This window comes from Sebastes umbrosus, chromosome 10 (assembly GCF_015220745.1).
Source record: "Sebastes umbrosus isolate fSebUmb1 chromosome 10, fSebUmb1.pri, whole genome shotgun sequence".
NCBI lineage: Eukaryota > Metazoa > Chordata > Actinopteri > Perciformes > Sebastidae > Sebastes > Sebastes umbrosus.
Window position 1 is genome coordinate 23,077,093 of NC_051278.1, and position 19,980 is coordinate 23,097,072.

Here is a 19,980-nt window from a genome sequence, read left to right on the forward strand (position 1 = left end):
TGCTGTTTTGTGTATTATATTTTTATTATCTTAGGATAAAAAAAACATTAACAATTACATGGGATGCCTTGTTCTGCATAATTTAACGTATACACAGTGGGGACAGGAATGGCAATGCTTTAGACATCATCACAGCCTCTTCATAACCCCGCCCACCCCAAACCCACTGCCCGCATGCAGTTTGCACTGCACAAAGACCAAAAGTCACGTGAGACAGCCTGCAAAGAGCACAAGAAGCATTCACAGTAAAGGAGGATAGGATGGAGGGGAGGGAGAGTAAAAGATGAGAGGAGAAAAGGAGGGGGGGAGAGAGGGAGTGAAACAAAGTGACTGCAGCACTGGCCTTGGTTTAGACAGGAGAAGGAGCAGCATAGTCCTGGTATATCTTTCTTCTCCCACACTTCAACTCCCGTCTCCTGATTGTGGTTTCCATTGTCTTTGACACAAAAAAGTTTTATATATGGTTGTATATATGTATATACATGTACGTATGTATATAGATATATATAAACACATTTATAGCTACAGCACCTTTTCCCATGGGGCAACAGTGTCAATACCTCGCACATGGTACATGGCCGTGCCAAAGAAAAAAAAGAAAAATAAAAAACAATATATTGGTCAGGATATTTATCTTTTTTTCCCTAAAAATGGCATTTGACATGATGATATTCTATTGCCGTCTGGGGGAGGGAAGGGACAAAGGTTCTTCTTTTGAGTTTATATTCAAGTTTTCTCCTTTTTTTTTCTTGTGTATAATTTCTTCTTTTTCCTGTTGTTTTAAAAAGAGTTCACACTTTCGTGATTTGCGTGTGCTGCTCTTCATCAAAAGGTTCATTTTCCGGATCAGAGTCAGTGGTGTCAGAGTATCGATAATGGTCTGGCTCATTGTCGCTAACGTCCGGGGTGACGGATGTCGAAGTGCTTGCCTCGGAATTCGAAGGCTCCTCCACGGTTTTCGTAAAATACAACTTCACCTTGAAATGAAGAAAAAACACACTTCAGTCTGTGCAGTAAAAGAATAATCAAATCAAGTCTCATCATCGCTCTTTCCGTTACAGCAAACATAGTTAAAAACAGACAGACTTAAATCAATCCTTCTATCCAGAAAATATGTCAATGAAATCCTCACCTTGAAGTTTGGCGAGAAGTAGCGGTTAGCTTTGTCTTTGTTGGCCTTGTCCAAGTCGTTCTTAGTGAGCGTCAGGATGAGGTAGTCCCTGTCCCGGTCGCTTTCCCTGCCGCTGTCCCTGCAGCTGTCCCTGCACTCGGCGCTCTGCGGTTGGCCCGGTGCCGGTACCCCCTGCTGGCTGTCTGCATTGTTCACCGCCCCGTTCTCCAGCTTGTCCCCGCTCTCCTCTGGGGGTCCAGGGATGAAGAAGGTGTTCACCCAGAAGTGAAACATTTTGTCCTGGAGGTCAGAGGTGATGACATGTAATGAGAAATATGGAGCGAAATAGAGAATTCAAAAAGGAACTTTTCATTACGTTATGCTATATTTTTCTTATTGTCAACAAATCTCAATAAAAACTAAACCAACAAAAGGAATTAGTCCGTCTCTCAATACTTCCCAACCTTCCTACCCCGTCTGTAGCACTCGCCGTTGAGTCCATTTGTTTCTACTAAAGACGTGGATCTTTAAAAACTGCTCACAAATAGTTTCATTTTATTACTGATCTTTTACTTAAACACCAGTAAATGAAAAATTTGTTGGGGACTATTTTCCAACTGTGGATTAATGCACATTTGGTGGGTTAGTGAGTATTTATGGCTCAGGACGGATCGACTCAAAATAAACGACAGTACCCTGCTAATGGCAATAAAGGAACATGTAAACCAACGCAATGGGGTGGCTAACTGAGGTTTTTAATAGTTTTACGACAACAAAAGAGGTCCATGGCACAGGAATAATCCATCATCAGGCTCTTGCAAAAAAAAAAAAAAGAAGCTCTATTTACGTTTTTTGTATTTTCATGAGATTTGTTGACAAAAGGAAAAACAGAATGGCGCCAGCCTTTTTCTTTAAAGAAAAAGCATAATGGTTGGCACCCAGCTAATGCCTTGTTCACACTACACGACTTTAGCCCCGATTCTTCGCTCCCTGACTCCCAGATCAGAGGCAAATCGGCGTTGGCTCGCCGTCCGCACATCGGCACATTTCAGATATCTAGCCTGCTAAATCTCTGGACCTGTCGGGGACTCCGGCCACGAGCTCCAGCCAATGAGAGCGCGAGACACAGGTTGAGGGGAAACCTGGGGTCGCCTGTAACAACAGGAACTTACAGTACTGTATGTGCTGCATTTGCAACATGGAGCAAAGTTGTGTTACACCTGGAGGAGTGTAGAAACAGGCGTTTTTGTAAACACGTGCAAACAACATTAGCAGTGTGTCTCGTGTATGGTATCACGTCATTTACTGTGTATTTGTCGTGTGTGTGTTTGTGACAAAATGTAGTTTGGGGACCTCATTGAGGATTTCTCACGGTGGAAGTGTGTGACCCCCCCCTGTCGCCGGTCAGTCATGTAGTGTGAAAACCACAACTACTTTAAGACTCCCGATTACAAGACAGCGAGTTGTGTAGTTGTGAACAGTACAGTGATCTGATGACTTTGACAGTCTTGTAGTGTGAACTTAGCTTGAGTGAGAAAACGTTCAGTCAAATGCCTACTTATTGCTCAATACAATACAATACAATGTACACAATCAACAGCTGAGAAAAAAAAAAGACAAGGCAACTAACCTTCTTCATCATCTTATTCTGTTTATGGAAGAACTCCACTTTGATATCTCCGCAAACCGGCAGCGGCTGGGGGAATTCGAAAAACATGTGCTTGTCCTCGCGCCGCGTGTGAGCGGGGTTCGACGTGTGAATCTTCACTTTCAGCTGGTACACCACAAACTGGGGATCTGCAAGAAAAAGAGTCAACGTTGCACCGGAGGGGGGCACGATTGTGAGATTCGGGAGAGAGAGAGAGAGAGAGAGAAAAAAAAAAAAAAAAAGAGACAGAAAACACAAGAAGAAGAAAAGTGAGTGACAGGAGGAGCAGGGAGTGAAATCAAGAGGGCAAGACAGGATACCAGTGTTATTGCATGAGTTTGACAAAAAAAGAAAACAGCACAGCACACCACCAACTCTCCCCTCTGAATACGTGCAAAACATTATGTTAACATTATGGAGGGGAAAGGGGAAAATGTAACACCCAAAGAGACCCAGAACCAGAGGCATACGACCCTATTCTGATAGACGGTCACGGTTTGGTCTTGGACCAGTGCAACACGTAGCATATATAATTTAACCCCTCCTTCTTCCTGTCAGGGTGGGGGTGGTGTTGGAGATGACTTCATATAGAAACTAGTCCTATCCTGCTAGGCAACATGTCCATACCTCAGCCTGCTCCTGCCTGGTGGATCTCTGGGGCCATATAAAAGCAAATGAGTGAAATGATAATAATGGATGAAAGGCTCATTTACCCCAATGCCAATTCCCTTTCTTGAAGCCCTGAGGGGTCGGCTCGCTCCTGTTTTTAACGGTACTGTCCCCTTAGAGAGAAAGAAGGCAGATTATCACAAACAGGACCTGGCTGGCCCGTCAGGGGCTTGACAGCACAGCAGTTACAAACACAAGAGCTCTACACAAATATTTGCATCTAACATAGCGTTTCCTTAAAAACAACATACAGTACGTGGCTTTAAAGTGAGGGTGTGCATCTGAACATATTGGTGTTTGTGTTGTGAGATGCACAAAGGGGAAGGAGGAAAAGGGGGAACTTGAGATCGAGGACGACCACAAAACATCAGTTGTCTCTTTGGTGAATTTAACAAACGTGAAATGTGTCTATGTTGAGTTATTTGTAACAGAATTATCAAACTAGCTGCTCCTCTTTTATGGCTGTGGTGAGCTAAAAACCTGAGGCTAGAAAAGGGTGATGTGTGTGTGTGTGTGTGTGTACATGTGTTAAGACGTCAAACTCAGAATAGGGCCTTGTGTTAGGAGGAAAAGAGAAGGATCAATACAGTCAGGGGATGTTCAGCACAGTCAGGTGTTAAGGGCGAAAAAGCCACAGAAATTAAGGAAGGAGAGGCGCTTTTTCTGACCCGGCAGTTAAAAATGGTCGGATACAAAAAAAGGCACAACGTTGTGTGACTCAGACACATTGAGAAAAAAAAAAAGAAGTTTTTTTTTTCCCTCCTAAAAACCATAGAAACCTATTTAACAATAAAAACACACAGCGTTAACATGTTGAGAAAATACAGACATGCACAATAAAAAATACATTTCTGCTGAAAGGAGAAAAAGCGTCATTATCGGATTTTACCGACAAAAGGTCTCACAAATGTCTCCGTGGGGACGACTTCATTTGAATTATAAGTTGTGGAAAGCTAAAATCAGTTTTGGTTTCAGCACAATTTGAAAAATCAAGCACAATCTTGAGTCCAACTGTCTGTAACGCTGCCACTGAACACAGGCGACAACAAGTGCCACTGTTTGCACACACACACACCATTTTACAACAAAGTCGTACCACTCAAGCTCCGAGCAAACACGCAGTGATATGTAAATACTCGTGACTGAAGCCAAACTACAGTGACTTATTAATACGTGTGTGCAAAATAAAATCACTGACCACAATATTTAATTCCTTTAAACCAGCAGTAGGCAGAATAGTTTTCACATCATTGGGCAAAAATTCCATAATAAGCTTTCAGCATATTGTAACTCAAGTGTTCTGAGAGAAAACTAGACTTCTGCACCTCCTCATGGCTCTGTTTTCAGGCTCTAAACAATCTAGCCCGTGACGGGAGACTTTGGCCAATCACAGGTCATTTCAGAGATAGAGAGAGCGTTCCTATTGGCTGCTCTTTCAACAGAAGCAGCTGTCAATCACTCTTGAACGCTGATCAAACGGTCAAACTAGGCAGCGCTGATCAAATATGAATCAATATTGTGTTACTGTAATGCCTATTTCTCGCCTCAAATGTTTTCAGAAACATCCTGTAGTATACTGTTTAGATGTAAAATGAGAAAGTTTAGCTCCGGCAGGTGGGCGGTGCTTGGTATTTCCTCAAATGATCCCAGCATGGCTGCCGGGTCACAGATTTTCTCATTTTACAGCTAAGATGTTTCTGAAAACATTTGAGGAGAGAAATAGGCATTACATTTACAGAATATTGATTCATATTTGATCAGCGCTGCCTTGTTCGACCGTTTGATCGGAGTTCAGGAGCGATTGACAGCTGCTCAGAGACGGCAAGGCTCCAGCTAGGCTCTGATTGGTTGTTTTCCTCCGGTCTGTGAAATCTTGCAGATGCCATTAGGAGCACCGGAGGACATCTGATTTTTTTCAGATTATCTGTCTCATGAACTACTGTCAGGATATAGTGATCGTTTTATAAAAAAAAAATGTTTTGTTCCAACTTGCCTACTGCTGCTTTAATGACTTTTAGTTACTTCCTGGTTGTGTGTGTGTGTAAAGCACATAAAACTTATCTGGCTTTTACTGTGCTGTCTAGTGTGTGCGTGCAGTTTACTTCCCTCGTGCAGGGCTTTAAGTGCTCTACACTGTTTAAACAGAGCATATTGTAATTCTCTGAATACTGTGCATAAAGTATGACACAGCAGAAAATGAACAAATGAAACCTGACTCCTATAAAAAGGCAATATTTATAAAAAAATGATTCAAGTTTGCAATTTTACTATCTCAGAAACCTCCAATTTCTGTTTTCACGTGCTTTACTTGAGCAAGAGAAGCCAAAGAAAAGACATCCTATGATCCTAACGACATTTCAAAATGTCATTATGACAAACAAGGGGGATCTGATTGAAAATGATTTTTTTTTTTTTTTTAAGTGGGCAGAGAATGAGTTGGCCTTGTTGTAAGCAGCAACAAGAGGACTTAATCAATAAGACACGGCGAATTCAGCCACACTTGATTTTTAAAACCCCCGGCACAGAGGACGACTCAACTCTACCACTGCTGACCTGCTCTGTTCCACAGTGCTACACTGCAGCGTGGGTTGAGCCCTACAGTGCACAACACATCCAAGGCTGTCGTTTCGTTTGAACAGCGGCGTGCATGCCTACGCCCTAGTTTGGAGTTAAAGTTGAACATTGAGCGTGACTCACTGCAGGTGCCCCCGCTGAACATAGGGAGAGTCTCGAACACCATTTTGTGGAAGAGGAGCGCCACCGGCTTGTACTCTAGCTGGTTCTTCAGTAGGTAGCTGTAGTAGTAGACGTAGCGCCGCTGGCTCGGGATCGTTACTCCCTGCAACAACACGAGACAATGTTTAGACATCCTGAACGTACAAAATGTGTGTTTTTAAGTGTTTGCAACTAGAGCTGAAACTAAATATGACTCAATCATTTGAGTCACTTTTAAAGCAAAAACAAATGCCAAATATTTTCCGGGACCAGCTCCGTAAAAGTATTTCCTGCTGTTCTCTGTTTTATATCATTGTAAACTGGATATCTGTAGATTTTTAAGTATTTGAATATGTCAAAACATCTTTCACAATTTACCGACAAAAAGATGGAAATCATTAATTTCAGCCTTATTTGCAACAACTGATCTGAAGTGATAAACAGCTGCAGTATTGAGACATTTGGTCTCAGATTGATATCTCACCTTCTTGTCCCTTGTCCTGACTTCTCCGTAAAAGTCGAGCGCTTCTTGGGCCTCCAGGAATTTTCCGCGATGGAGGAGATAGGCGCAGATCATGACGCCGGTGCGGCCCTTCCCGGCCTTACAGTGGATGGCCGCCACGTGATTGTCGTCCTCGCTGAGCCACTGGTCCAGGTCTTCACAAAACGGCTTAATTAGCTCCAGCTGAGGAGGGTTGTGGTCTTCGAAGGGGTACTGTGCAACTGATGCGTGGCGGGGACGCGGGCCCACGCAAAGTTGTAACCAGAGAGGGAAAAAAGGAAACGTGGACACAGAGCAGACAGGTCAGAGGAGACAAGACGGGGGAGGAAGACGCAGTGGACATTTCGTGGGAATTTATCAAACATTGTGTGTCATCAGGCTTTTAGGTCAGACAGTTTATTTTAAGATGGAGAGCATCTACAGGATATATAAAAGGAGCCTACCTCTGCAGTTAAATTTGGCAGCATCGTAGTGTCTTTCTGCGCAGCTGAAATGGGGAAGAACAAAATCCAGTTAGCGAAACACACAGAGGAAGTTATTAAGTGAACAAAGGAACGAGCAAAATGTGGAACACTTACAGGTTGTAGATTTTGTAATGGTTTTTATGCTTTGAATCCAAAAACCTGTTTGCAGGAGAGAACAGGATATATTTATATGAGCTCAACTGCCAGAGCAAAAACACATAAAACAGACGCAAATATTCGTACATTCTTACAACTCACCGTACTACATCGTCTATATTGTTTCTGTACACGCCTTCGAGTCTCTCTGCTGGAAAGCCCATTGCAATGATGTTGGGGTAGATATCTGTTCAGGCGGGGGTCAAGGAAATGTACAATGTGCAAGGCAGTGGAAATCAAGCCTTTTTCAGAGATGAAGGCATGAAAGCGGCATTACCAAGGCACCCAGCGCCACATCTTTAACTTGAAGAATAAGTAGGTCTGCCTATGCTTTCAACAGCTATGTAACAAAAAAAGCATTTCTTTATTTAAAAGAAGTTACAATTAATAAGAATTTTCCATTAGAGCACAATTACAAGAATGCATAGACAGGCAGCCGAGCGTGAAAAAGTTTCAGCCAATGTCAATATGAGGGTGTCATTGTCGTTATATGGATAGATGGGTGTGCAGAGGAGGGGCGCTGATCAGTGTGTGTGTTTGTGTGTTGTGACAGATGGCCTTGACAGTGAGGAGCAGGCAGAGAGGACAGGAGTAACAGCGCTCCTGCACGAGCCAGGCCCACATGTGGGTGCACGAGGATAGTCTCCGCTCCCTGACCTGCATTTATTTTTAGAGCCCAAAGTTATATTGGGACGATCGCAAATGTTCGGCTTATCTCTCTTTCGAGCTCGGCCGGGACGATTTGAATATCAATGAGATCGAACACAGGCAACATAAAAACTCACATGGTAGAAAGAAAAAAAAGAAAAAAAAAAAAAAAACTTTGGGTTTTTATGCCTTGCAGGTTGCAGCAGAAGGTAGTTGCGTTTCTATGACTTGCAGACACAAGTGGAAAGCAACACTTTACCGAACCACAAACACCAAACTCCACTGAAGGTTTAACTTCTGGTTGCACCACCTTGCTCGCGCTACACCTGCTCTTTAAAAGTTACCTAACACCATCAAGCTCCGTATTTCAGCGCAGGATAGTGATGGAAAAAGGTCGTGGCCGATCATACGGTGACATACGTGCAATCTTAAAAAAAGGCACACATTAGTGTCATGTCGCGGATAAAAGAATAATTGAGTTGGCACGCATGTCTTTGAGGCTGAGCTGCAACGCCTACCTGTAACTGAAGTCTGCTTGTCGCCATAAGCCGTGGGATTTCACACTTTAACCGCCGTCTAAAGGGCAACCTTTTTACACTTCCTGTGCCACGGTGTCAAAAATAGAAAAACTGAATATTTCTTATTAGATGCGTCTGGTTCATTTTGAGCAGACCTTATTTTTCCCCCAGAGTCAAATCACTTTTGAACTGGTCAGAAAAATTTGACACGCATCTGAAAACTCTGGCTTAGCTCGTGTGCACACATGCAAGTACCTGCGCGTGCAAAAACACCCAAGAACAACCCTTTTCATGGTGCACAGTGCACACACGCACAGTACACTGTTCAATGAGTAGACCTGCTAAAAATATTGGACTCCAGAACAAGGAGACACATATCCAAAGATTAATGTAACAAATGACAATCTTCAAAAAGCCCCAGTAAGAGGAATTCATTAGGTGTCTCAATGCAGCGTTATGCAGCTGAGGTAGGGGTGGGCAATATATTGAATATGCTCGATGTGTGCGGCTTGTTCTACGTGGGATGGAGTAAATGACCATCACGCCGGCATGAGACCTGCTTTGGCGTTTTGCTTCTCCTGTGGCTCTCTCGTGTGGCGTATGAGGATGGATAGGCGTATGAGGCGTGCTTTTTTTGTATCTGGAAGGAAGCAGGGAACAGGGAAAGAGCCTGGAGAGAGTGAAAGAAGTTAAGCGCCAAAGCGAGTTTCTAACGTGTTGAGGTTGGAAAAGGTGATGGAAGATGCCACTTCGAAAAAGACGGTCAAGCTAGCCCCCTCCTTGTTTTGCGGCACTTGTATATAGAGTGCAGTCTCGTTGTGTATACTTGCGTTCATGCGACTGTGGTGTAGTTTGTTTATAGCCTAACGTTAGGGTTTTTACTTCTGCCGATTGCATTCACGCTTCAAAAATCATAAAAGTGGGGTTACTTTGTGAAGATTATCTTGCTGAACAAAACGTGGAAGTATCATAAACTTGTGTTTGCCACAGAGTTTATTTTCTGCAATAATCCAAAAGCCAATGGGAAAATCCCATTGGCTTTTAGTCGAGGGAACCAGGGCGATGCTAACTTACGGGTTGGTCTACAAAAATACGTCATCCCTGCAGCACTCTATACTAGGCATTACTGTACGAGCGTGCAAGAACTGGCTTCAAAATAAAAACGACCACGAATTAACTTAAAAATAAAAGTGATCTTCCGGTGAATGAGATCGGCAATTTCACATAAATTCAATAAGTCACTCAGTATGTCAATAATAAATAAAACAAAATGAATAAACATTAAATAATAAATATAATGAATGATAATTAAAAGAACCAACACCTGCAACAAAAATGAATTTCAATTGTTTGAATAATTAAATCAAACTTAATAATACATTTCCAAAGACCAACCTGACTTCAATATGGCAGTACACCACCTCAGAGTGTTCAGGTTAGTTTGCTAGAATGATCACACTGGTATGATAACAACGCATCAAAGGGTTATGTTATTTAAGAGAAAATATGAAAATAGAGATATATATATTGTATATTGCGATATAGCCTAAAAATATCGAGATATTGTTTATAAGCCATATCACCCAGCCTTAAGCTGAGGTATATTCAACACAGGCCTTGATGCCTGAATCCAACAAGCCCAATAGCAAATCTATGGTATTATTTGCATACTGCCAAGCTACTCCCCTGTAGCTCACGACAGAGAAGCCTATCTGTCCATACTGTGCCATAATCCCGTCCATTAATGCCTCAAAGGCCTAATTAGGAGCCAAATACAGCTTTTCTAATGCTATTTGATGGGCTATGCTAACCCTTGGACCTACTGGCAAAGTGATCCCAGTCGGTCTATTCTAAGTGTTTTTAAAAAGCTCCAGAGCTCCCAGGAGAGCCTCAGCCCAGGGCATGGGGGGCTTGGTCTCTGCAGCTGGGAGGAAACGCACATACGGGACCCCCGACGGAAGCTCCAAGTAGGAGGAAAAAAAAAAGAAAAAAAGAAAGAAAATCTGCCGTTTCAGGCACGCCTTTTCTTTAAAGCCAGCCCTGCCTCGGCTCTATGCATACGCCAAATCCACAACTGAGAGCAAGAGAGAGGGGGAAAAGGGAGAGTGGGAACCGGCGAGCGCTGAGTGAGGAGGGGGTGGGGAGGACAGGAAAGGAGGAGAGCAGAGGAAAGGGGGCAAGCAGAGGGAGGGAGAATTAGAGTGGGAGTAGTAAAGAAAAAGAGCAAAGGAGAGGTGGTGGGTTGAGAGGGTAAGAGAGGGAGAGAGCACTCAGACGGCAACGCTGATACAAGATCACTGGCAACTCTATTTTAAGGGCAATTCCCAGAACTGTGATACTGCATTACATAACTGCAGAGAACCCATATTGTTTTTAGACACCGTGCCAAAAATGATAAAAGGGATGGTTAGAAAGGGCCCACATCTGAACAAGAGGAGACTTCAAGCCAAAGAAAGATGCCACCTTGGAGTGATGTGCCCCCTTCACACCTGCACAAAGCTCTAGAGGCAGCTCGAGTAGTGCCACAAGCGTCACCACATTAGAAAACCTTTCGGGGAATCATCTGATCAAATATTATGATGCACAGGTCGCAGCATCCGGAATCACACACAGCCCAGCTGACACTTCAGTTCAATATGTTATCTATAGTATTGAGTCAAGGTAACTAGCACTCAGCTTTACATTTCCATTCTTCTACTAAAAAAAACCCTGCTACTACCACCAAGTTCATGCAACAATACTGATGATAACCAAAGCAAATTATGTCCAAAAATATAAATACCTCGGCCTGTTTAAATGACATGCTGTGATAGGGATGCAATTTATCGACTAATCTGCCAAATACTTTTCTCGATTAGTCAATTAATCACTTGGCCTGTCAAGTGTAAAAAAATAAGAAAAAATGACCACCACTATTTCCCAGAGCTCAATTTGAAATCTTCAAATGAACTTGTTTTGTCTGACCAGCAGCCCAAAACACAAAGATATTCACTTCAATCTGAGAAAACCAGAAAATGTGCACATTTAAGAAGCCGAAAGCAGAGATTTTTTTGCATTTAAAAAACACATGAAAATCATCAAAATGTATTACACGACTACTTGTTTCAGCTTTGCAAATCAGAAATATAAGACTAAGGACTGAAAAGGCCGAAAAAGGCGTTTTCAAATCCTGATAAAGTAAAGTATGAATCCAAACTATAACCATGACCCCACTCTCAGTATTGTCACACATTATGTTCTGCAGTTAGCTGGCCATGGTCAACCACATTAGTTCCTAATCTAGTTTCTCACCGGCCAAAAAACTGAAAGTACAAACTTCAGTAGCAGCGATACTGCACTTAGGGAAGCAGGTCAACTATTATCAGTGGTACAGATGAGAAATGAGTCCTGCAGAAGGGCCTGAAATAGCAATTCTTAAAAGCTGGAAATGATTGTATCTCCATTAAAAGGGAAAGGAAAAAAAATGTAATTAGATTTTCAAAGATTTGTTGAAATCCATCAATGAATACTCACCCATAGAGGACACAGCTGAGGTAAAGGAAAGGTGAGGGGTTAGCTTACATCAGGGATGCTAGTCTTTTCAGCATCATAAACCTACTATATAATGAAATTAAACAATCTAGATGTATAAATATATAAAAAAAAGCATAGAGATAAATCCATCTATTTAAAAATTCTGACTTAATGCCACTAACAATTTCACAACCTCGAGCTAGGTCCACCTCTGGGTGACTGCTTTGCAAGTTAAATGAAATGAAATATATACAATCTAGATGTCTAAATATAAAAAAGCATACAGACACCATCTATCTGCCTTTAAACCAGCTGATTAAAAAAAAAAACTGACTTAATGCCACTAACAATTTCACAGCTAGGTCCACCTCTCGGTGACTGCTATGCAAGTTAAATGAAATTAAATATATACAATCTAGATGTATAATATAAAAAAAAGCATACAGACACCATCTATCTGCCTTTAAACCAGCTGATTAAAAAAAAAAAAGCTAATGCCACTAACAATTTCACAGCTAGGTCCACATCTCGGTGACTGCTATGCAAGTTAAATGAAATTAAATATATACAATCTAGATGTATAATATAAAAAAAAGCATACAGACACCATCTATCTGCCTTTAAACCAGCTGATTAAAAAAAATGAATTAATGCCACTAACAATTCCACAGCTAGGTCCACCTCTGGGTGACTGCTATGCAAGTTAAATGCCCTTTTTTTTCCTCCAATCACACATTAATGGTCCAGTTGAACGGGGGTTTTCCAGGCTATAATGTGACTGTGACATTTTATGCGTGCTGGTTTGACAGATCCACCATCTTTCAAACATGCTGGGGTGACAGCAAAAGCTGCTGCTGTCTGACCAAAACTAGCCAGCTAGCTCCAGTAAGTAGCAGGAGGAAGCTAACTAACTACCTCACACTGACAGGTCTGCTTCCAGTTCTGCTACTAGTACGTATTATTACTGCTTAATGTCCTGTAGAAAATGAGAACCACACAAAAGGAAGGATACATGTTAAGTCCAGGTCGAAGCCATCCTCTTGATATCTCCTTTTGTTCCGGCTGACCATTTCTTTTATAATCGCAGCCATTGTAGCAGGTTGACAGGAGTCTATAAGGAGGGTTTTCTAGTATCTGTGTCGCAGTCGGTGGGTCTCGGGTCCTTTTTGCAGAGAGAGAAGACGGTGCTAGCCAGCAGCAGAGCTAGCAGTGGCTGTAGGATTAGAAAGGCTTCTCTGGATCATAAAGACGAGGCCTTCTTGCTCTGCTGCTTCCTCCGTTACAGGCCCAGACTTTTCTCCCCCAATCCTGCAACTCGTCTTGCAAAAAAAAAAGCCCCGATTTAAATACATGCAGTTGTCCTTTTTAGATACACGGTCCAACGAGAAGAAGAAGAAGACGACGATGGCTCAATGAGACAGCGATGAAGAGGATGGAGAGAACAATATATATCCAAGTCACACACTGTAGAACGCAGCTAGATAGCTTAGCAACCAGCTAGCTTAGCAACCAGCTAGCTTAGCAACAATAGCTATGGCTACCTCCTCCTCGTTCGATCCGAAAAGCCTCCTCTAACGAGTCAACATTGTCATCGACTGATTGCCAAAGAAATACATGTGAAAAAAAGAAAGTGACAGGCTCCACCTTGAGTATATACGGGACTTATACAAAGATGAGCAATCTGCAGAGATTTGTTTGACAGTTTCCGTCCCGGGGAATCATCTTTCTTCTTCTTCTTCTTCTTCTCTCTCGCTCTCTCTCTCTCTCTCTCTCTGCTCCAGCTGAACTCTCTTCAGGCTCCCATCATGGCCTCCCTCCACCGAAGAAGGAAAAAAAGAAGGTAGAGCAGGCTGGGATTTTTTAACACAACAAATATCACTCCGCTGTCACTATATAGTTCCATACAGTTTTAATTAAAAACCGCGCAAAATGCAGCGTTAGCTTATATTGTTTTAATAATTAATATTAGATGACAACCAAAAAATACTTATAAGTGTTTTAACCATAAAAAAAAGCGTACAATAATGGAGTTATTTTTTTGTGCTTCTAGGCGGAAGGATATAAAAGTGAGTCCGCATGCGACGCTCCCCCTTCTGTCAAAGTGATCACGTGTTGCTGTAATTAGGGAAGTTTCCAACATATAATGTCACTTTTTTGTGGTTTTAAACTGTCATTTCAAGGCTGGAGAAAATATTTATTTTTTGTAACCTACTAGTGCATTTGTTTATGATTGCAGTGGAACATTTGTTTACTTTGTTGTGATTCATTTCCTGCTTCATACAATCTAACTATTATTAATTGCATTGACCACAGACTGTAATTTTATGGTTAACATTGTTGTCATTGACGAACACTAACAGGGAATAAAAACATTACGTCATACAAAATTAAATTAAATATACACTAATAACCTAAATATAAATATATATCATGATACATTAAGATAATAAAAATACAAAATAAATAATAATAATAATAATAATAATGAGAATAATAATATAAAAATACAAAATAAATAAATAATAATAATAATAATAATAATAATAATGAGAATAATAATAATATAATAATAATAATAATAATAATAATAATAATAATTAACTTTACAAACACACAAAGAAGTAATCAAAATGTTGAATGCATCCAAAGTATTTATCTGAAGTAAATTCCAGGATAAGGTTCTACGTGGCTTGGATTAGTCAAATAATCAATTAGTCAACCCACAGACAATCAAACGGCAAGCATTTTGATTATCGATTAATCGATAATTTTATTTTAATTGCCAGAATTTCACTGGTTCCAATTGCGTAAAACATTTGCTGTTTTATTTTTAATTCCTACCAGTACATTTATTATGATTGCAGTGGAAAATTAGTTTACTTTGTCGTGATTCATTTCCTGCTTCATACAATCTTCTCAAATTATTAATTGCATTTGACCACAGACTGTAATTTTATGGTTAATATTGTTGTCATTGACACACACACACTAACAGGGAATGAAAATCATTACTAATAACCTAAATAATTAATTATACAATTATCTGACGGGGACTTTGTGCAATAATCTGGCTCATCAATATACATATTGTATTTTTATATTTTATATTGTATTATCTTTCATATTTTTTATATTTTATATTTTGTATTATTGTATTATCTTTTCATTAGCACCTATGGGATTGTCACAATCTAATTTTGTTGTACTACACTATGACAGGGCTTGAATTTATGATACATTAGGATAATAATAATGATAATAATAATAATAATAATAATAATAATAATAATAATAATAATATGGGAAAAAAACATTACATCATGCAAAATAAAATTAAAGATACACTTATAACCTAAATAATTCATGATACATTAGGATAATAATAATAATAATAATAATAATAATAATAATAATAATACTTCATACAATCTTCTCAAATCATTAATTGCATTGACCACAGACTGTAATTTTATGGTTAACATTGTTGTCATTGATACACACACTAACAGGGGAAAAAAACATTACATCATGCAAAATGAAATTAAAGATACACTAATAACCTAAATAATTCATGATAAATTAGGATAATAATAATAATAATAATAATAATAATAATAATAATAATAATAATAATAATAATAATAATCAACTTTACAAATACACAAAGAAGTAATCAAAATGTTGAATGTATCCAAAATATTTATCTGAAGTAAATTCCAGGTTAAGGTTCTACGTGGCTTGGATTAGATCTGAAATGATTAGTGAAATAATCAATTAGTCAATCCACAGACAATCAAACGGCAAGCATTTTGATTATCGATTAATCTATCATTTCATTTTAAGTGCCAGAATTTCACTGGTTCCAATTGCGTAAACATTTGCTGTTTTTTTTTAAAATTCCTACCAGGACATTTATTATGATTACAGTGGAAAATTTGTTTACTTTGTAGTAATTCATTTCCTGCTTCATACAATCTTCTCAAATTAACTGTTATTAATTGCATTGACCACAGACTGTAATTTCATGGTTAACATTGTTGTCATTGACACACACTAACAGGGAAAAAAACATTACATCATGCAATATAAAATTGAAGATACACTAATAACCTAAATAATTCATGATACATTAGGATAATAATAATAATAATAATAATAATAATAATAATAATAATAATAATAATAATAATAATAACAATAATAATAATAATAATAGATTCAAGATTCAAGCCCTTTATTGTCATTGTGTAGTACAATGAAATTAGATTGTGACAATCCCATAGGTGCTAAAAAAGACAATACAAAAAAATACATAGTGCAATATAAATATAAAAAAATATAAAAGATAATACAATATAAAATATAAAAATACAATATGTATATTGATGAGATGACAGTTTTGCCAGATTATTGCACAAAGTGTCCGTCAGATAATTATATAATTATTGCACAGCATCATATAATTATAATGATCATAATACTACTACTACTACTACTAATAATAATAATAATAATGATAATGATAATAATAATAATAATAATAATAATAATAATAATATAATAATAATAATAATAATAATAATAATAATAATAATAATAATAATAATAATAATTAACTTTACAAACACATAAAGAAGTAATCAAAATGTTGAATGCATCCAAAATATTTATCTGAAGTAAATTCCAGGTTAAGGCTCTACGTGGCTTGGATTAGATCTGAAACGATTGGTCAAATAATCAATCAGTCAATCCACAGACAATCAAACGGCAAGCATTTTGATTATCGATTAATCGATTATTTTATTTGAGGTGCCAGAATTTCACTGGTTCCAATTGCGTAAACATTTGCTGTTTTATTTTTAATTCCTTTATGATAGTAAAATTGATATCTTTGGTTTTGGATTGTTGTGACAACAATCCAAAACCTTTGACTCTGGAAATTGTGATAGAAATTTCTCAAATTTTCTAAAATAACCAATCGATTATGTGGTTAATTAGCAGATTAATCAATAACAAAGATAATCGTTAGATGCAGTTTAGATTAATTTCCAACCCCACCAGCAAAAATCACTGCGTTTGACTGCGTCCTGCCTTTCGGGAAGCGGCTTTGTAGGCCCATTATTGCTAAAGCCAAACAGCACCAGCAACAGCATGAGATGGGCCTCACTTTCATGATCTTCACATCCATAATGCAAAATGATTGAGGACACAATCTCTCCTAATGAACTGTGTGTAAACGTCAGCAGCCTACATCTGGAACCAAGGAGGCCCTACTCAATCCACGTTCATGCAACACAGCTCTGCAAACCATTCCACATAGAATCTGTTACATTTTCATTTTTATAATATATATAATAAGCAGCCTTGTACATCAACCATCATGCCAGTGCTGCAACACCTGAGTGGAAATGTGACTTTTGGGGTGTTAAAATACAGTTAACCTACATTCAGAAATATTAGGCCTGTATAGGACACAAGAGATTTACACCACTGGCTGTCCTGGTCATTTCTCAGTGACATGACATGTTGGATGTACAGTAGTTGGAGATTTTATAAAGTACTGACGGTGCAGTTCAGCAGATTTAAATGGGGTTACCTGGAACATCGCAGATTAAATGATCTGATCCCATGTGAGGCTAATTGGGAATCTGCTTCTTACAGGGGATACTGGTTCTCCTCATAGAAGAACACTCATCTCGTAGCAATGTAAGCCCTTACAGCTTAATGACTGGCAAAATTAATCAGTCCTTCAACTTCCCTCAACCATCTCTTAAGTATAATTTGAAAGCGTCTCAGGATCTCCTTAATCTGTTATAAAAGATCGGGCTGGCAAAGCCAATCCAGAGCCAAACCCAGTGTTTTACAATTCAAATGTGCACAAGATGTTAGACCATTTTAAAGAACATCTCCACTGTTGACTGCTGCTTGTCCAAGTTCACCCTCCATTTAACAGAAAGACAACAGGTAGAAAGGACAGGACTATATTTGGCTCTGGTGTCAGTGAGAGAAGTTATCCCTATGAGTGCAGTTATCAAGCCCACCCCCTATCAGAGAAACCCACAGTGACTGTGCCCTTTTACATACATTTACTTGGTTCCGTTATTTTAGTGTTTTCCTGTACCACTTCTTGCCAGCAGATGGCTGCACTGCACTTCTGGCTTTGCAGCCCCAGAATGCCACACTGCCCTTCGACCTTTAACCTTCACTTGACAAGTATGTACCTTGTACAGACAGAAGTTAATGTGTTATACAACCGCATAGACAAATCAGGACAAAGGTATCACGGAAAAGATTATTTTTTTAATCCATTACATTAAAAGGCATCTTTTTTAGGTTACAGTACACAATATCCCGGTATCAGGCAGTCACCAATGATTCAAAATGACATTTCAGCCAAACGTCAGCAAGAAATTAAATAAAAGTCTGTTTTGTAACGTTGACATTTGAGAGGAAGGCACTTTCACATTATTACAAAAAAATCAATGTTGTACTTCACAATAATATGAAACATTAACAGGATGAATTCATTAACATTCATGGCCTACGTGTAGAATAAATAGGCACTGTGGGCAGTGATACAACTGCAAGTAACTTTCATTCAGGTCGACAGACGGTGATATAATTGCCATAAAATGCTATAAAAAGTGATTTTTTTTTGTCAGATATTACATGTAAATATCAAAATTGATTTCCCTGTCTTGGGATGTGCTCCTAAATTTTAAAAATAAAAATCTCAACTTACCTTTAATTTATTAAAATACATAGCTTAATTTAATATGCATATATAATACAATGTATTTATAAATCACATAGTTTTATAGGAATGTAATGCTTTAACTGCTTAAGAGAAGTCGTTTTGATTCGGTAAAGACTTGAACAAAACACCCACCCCTGCCAGAATGACTAATTATTTATAGGAATCTAAATTAGTGTTTTTGTACAATATAAAAACAAAAATTTAAGTAAAATACTCCTGGAGGGGAGGGTGTCTATTTATGCCCCTTTAACTGCTTTTCACTGGTGAACTGAGCGCTGTGATGATTACTTGTCTTTCTGCACAGAGGTGTAGTAGTCGACCAACACCTTCCAGGCCTTGGGGGCCATGAAACCATCTGGAGGGTTGTCTCCGTTTCGAGCCATGTTCCTCATCTTGGTTCCAGAGATGAACTCAAACTCGGCATGTCTAAGAGAGGGAGGAATGAGGTAAGGGCAGGACAGGTTATTAGAAGTGTTCTGCACTATTAGAATATTTAGAAATCATATAATTACACCTATACCGAAAGGTGGATATAAATCTACAAGAGTGAGCCTCAGGGAGTTGTCTTAAGATTTATATACTACAATCTGTTTGCAATATGAACAAGATTAGATGCGGGGTCACAGATGATTTACGTCTCCATAAAATTCATGTTTCGGCTTGAAAGATTTGGGCCTACAAATGTGGGCAGGATAGTGTAATATAATGCTGAGTCAGAATTTCACAGCAAGTCTGGAAAAAATGTGGTGAGCACTAATGATCTACTACACTTTGTCCTTATGCTCCAGTTTTCTAGCACTTGGGTTCACTGTAGGACAACCATGTCAGTAGATTCCATGTTTTTTTAACCCATTTGTGCTCAAAGACTATATTTAGTATGACAAGGAAAAAATGCCACAACATTTGTTCTGATCGGTCAAAAGCCTTGAAATTTGGTACGGCCATACTTTGGGAAAGTACCTAACAATACAACTTTGACATTTTTAGATCACATGAAAAGTCACACTTTTATTAATAGTCAAAATCAGGATTTTTGGAAAATTAGGTTAAGTGATTATTAAATGTTTTCCCTTTTTCATTTTTTTCTTTACACTGCATATATGTGCATATCTTTGATATTCAAGTTGTTATGAATTCATAGATACCAAATACTTGATGGTGCTCCTTGTAGTTTCTGAGATACAGACATTTTCTTATCATACTATATCTACTATTTGGGCACATAGGACTATATTGTTTTTTCTTAAAACGTGATGGAGTCTATTGCAAAAATAGTGGT

General features: G+C 38.9%; 2 protein-coding genes and 1 long non-coding RNA gene across 4 annotated transcripts in view; 1 reads left to right on the plus strand and 2 right to left on the minus strand.

Annotated features, from left to right (window-relative positions):
- The window catches only part of ptena (phosphatase and tensin homolog A), a 24,126-nt gene continuing 4,146 nt past the window's right edge, over nucleotides 1-19,980 (minus strand). The window contains exons 2-11 of one of the 2 annotated variants that reach the window (XM_037781326.1): nucleotides 12,957-13,719; nucleotides 7,368-7,452; nucleotides 7,224-7,268; nucleotides 7,089-7,132; nucleotides 6,628-6,866; nucleotides 6,126-6,267; nucleotides 3,473-3,541; nucleotides 2,742-2,908; nucleotides 1,133-1,411; nucleotides 1-977 (exon numbers count right to left, since the gene is read on the minus strand). In XM_037781326.1, the coding sequence (XP_037637254.1) occupies nucleotides 792-977; nucleotides 1,133-1,411; nucleotides 2,742-2,908; nucleotides 3,473-3,541; nucleotides 6,126-6,267; nucleotides 6,628-6,866; nucleotides 7,089-7,132; nucleotides 7,224-7,268; nucleotides 7,368-7,452; nucleotides 12,957-13,035 (1,335 nt within the window). In that variant the 5' untranslated portion in view covers nucleotides 13,036-13,719 and the 3' untranslated portion in view covers nucleotides 1-791. The remainder of the gene's footprint in view (nucleotides 978-1,132; nucleotides 1,412-2,741; nucleotides 2,909-3,472; nucleotides 3,542-6,125; nucleotides 6,268-6,627; nucleotides 6,867-7,088; nucleotides 7,133-7,223; nucleotides 7,269-7,367; nucleotides 7,453-12,956; nucleotides 13,720-19,980) is intronic. The other variant, XM_037781327.1, reaches the window with a different exon arrangement.
- On the plus strand, nucleotides 13,657-14,130 carry LOC119495111. Its single transcript, XR_005208360.1, has 2 exons — nucleotides 13,657-13,784; nucleotides 13,995-14,130. It is a non-coding gene; the product is annotated as an uncharacterized LOC119495111 (long non-coding RNA).
- Nucleotides 18,225-19,980, minus strand: part of LOC119495106 (bifunctional 3'-phosphoadenosine 5'-phosphosulfate synthase 2-like) — a 21,365-nt gene continuing 19,609 nt past the window's right edge. The window contains exon 12 of the mRNA XM_037781322.1: nucleotides 18,225-19,127. Within this exon, the coding sequence (XP_037637250.1) occupies nucleotides 18,986-19,127 (142 nt within the window). The 3' untranslated portion in view covers nucleotides 18,225-18,985. The remainder of the gene's footprint in view (nucleotides 19,128-19,980) is intronic.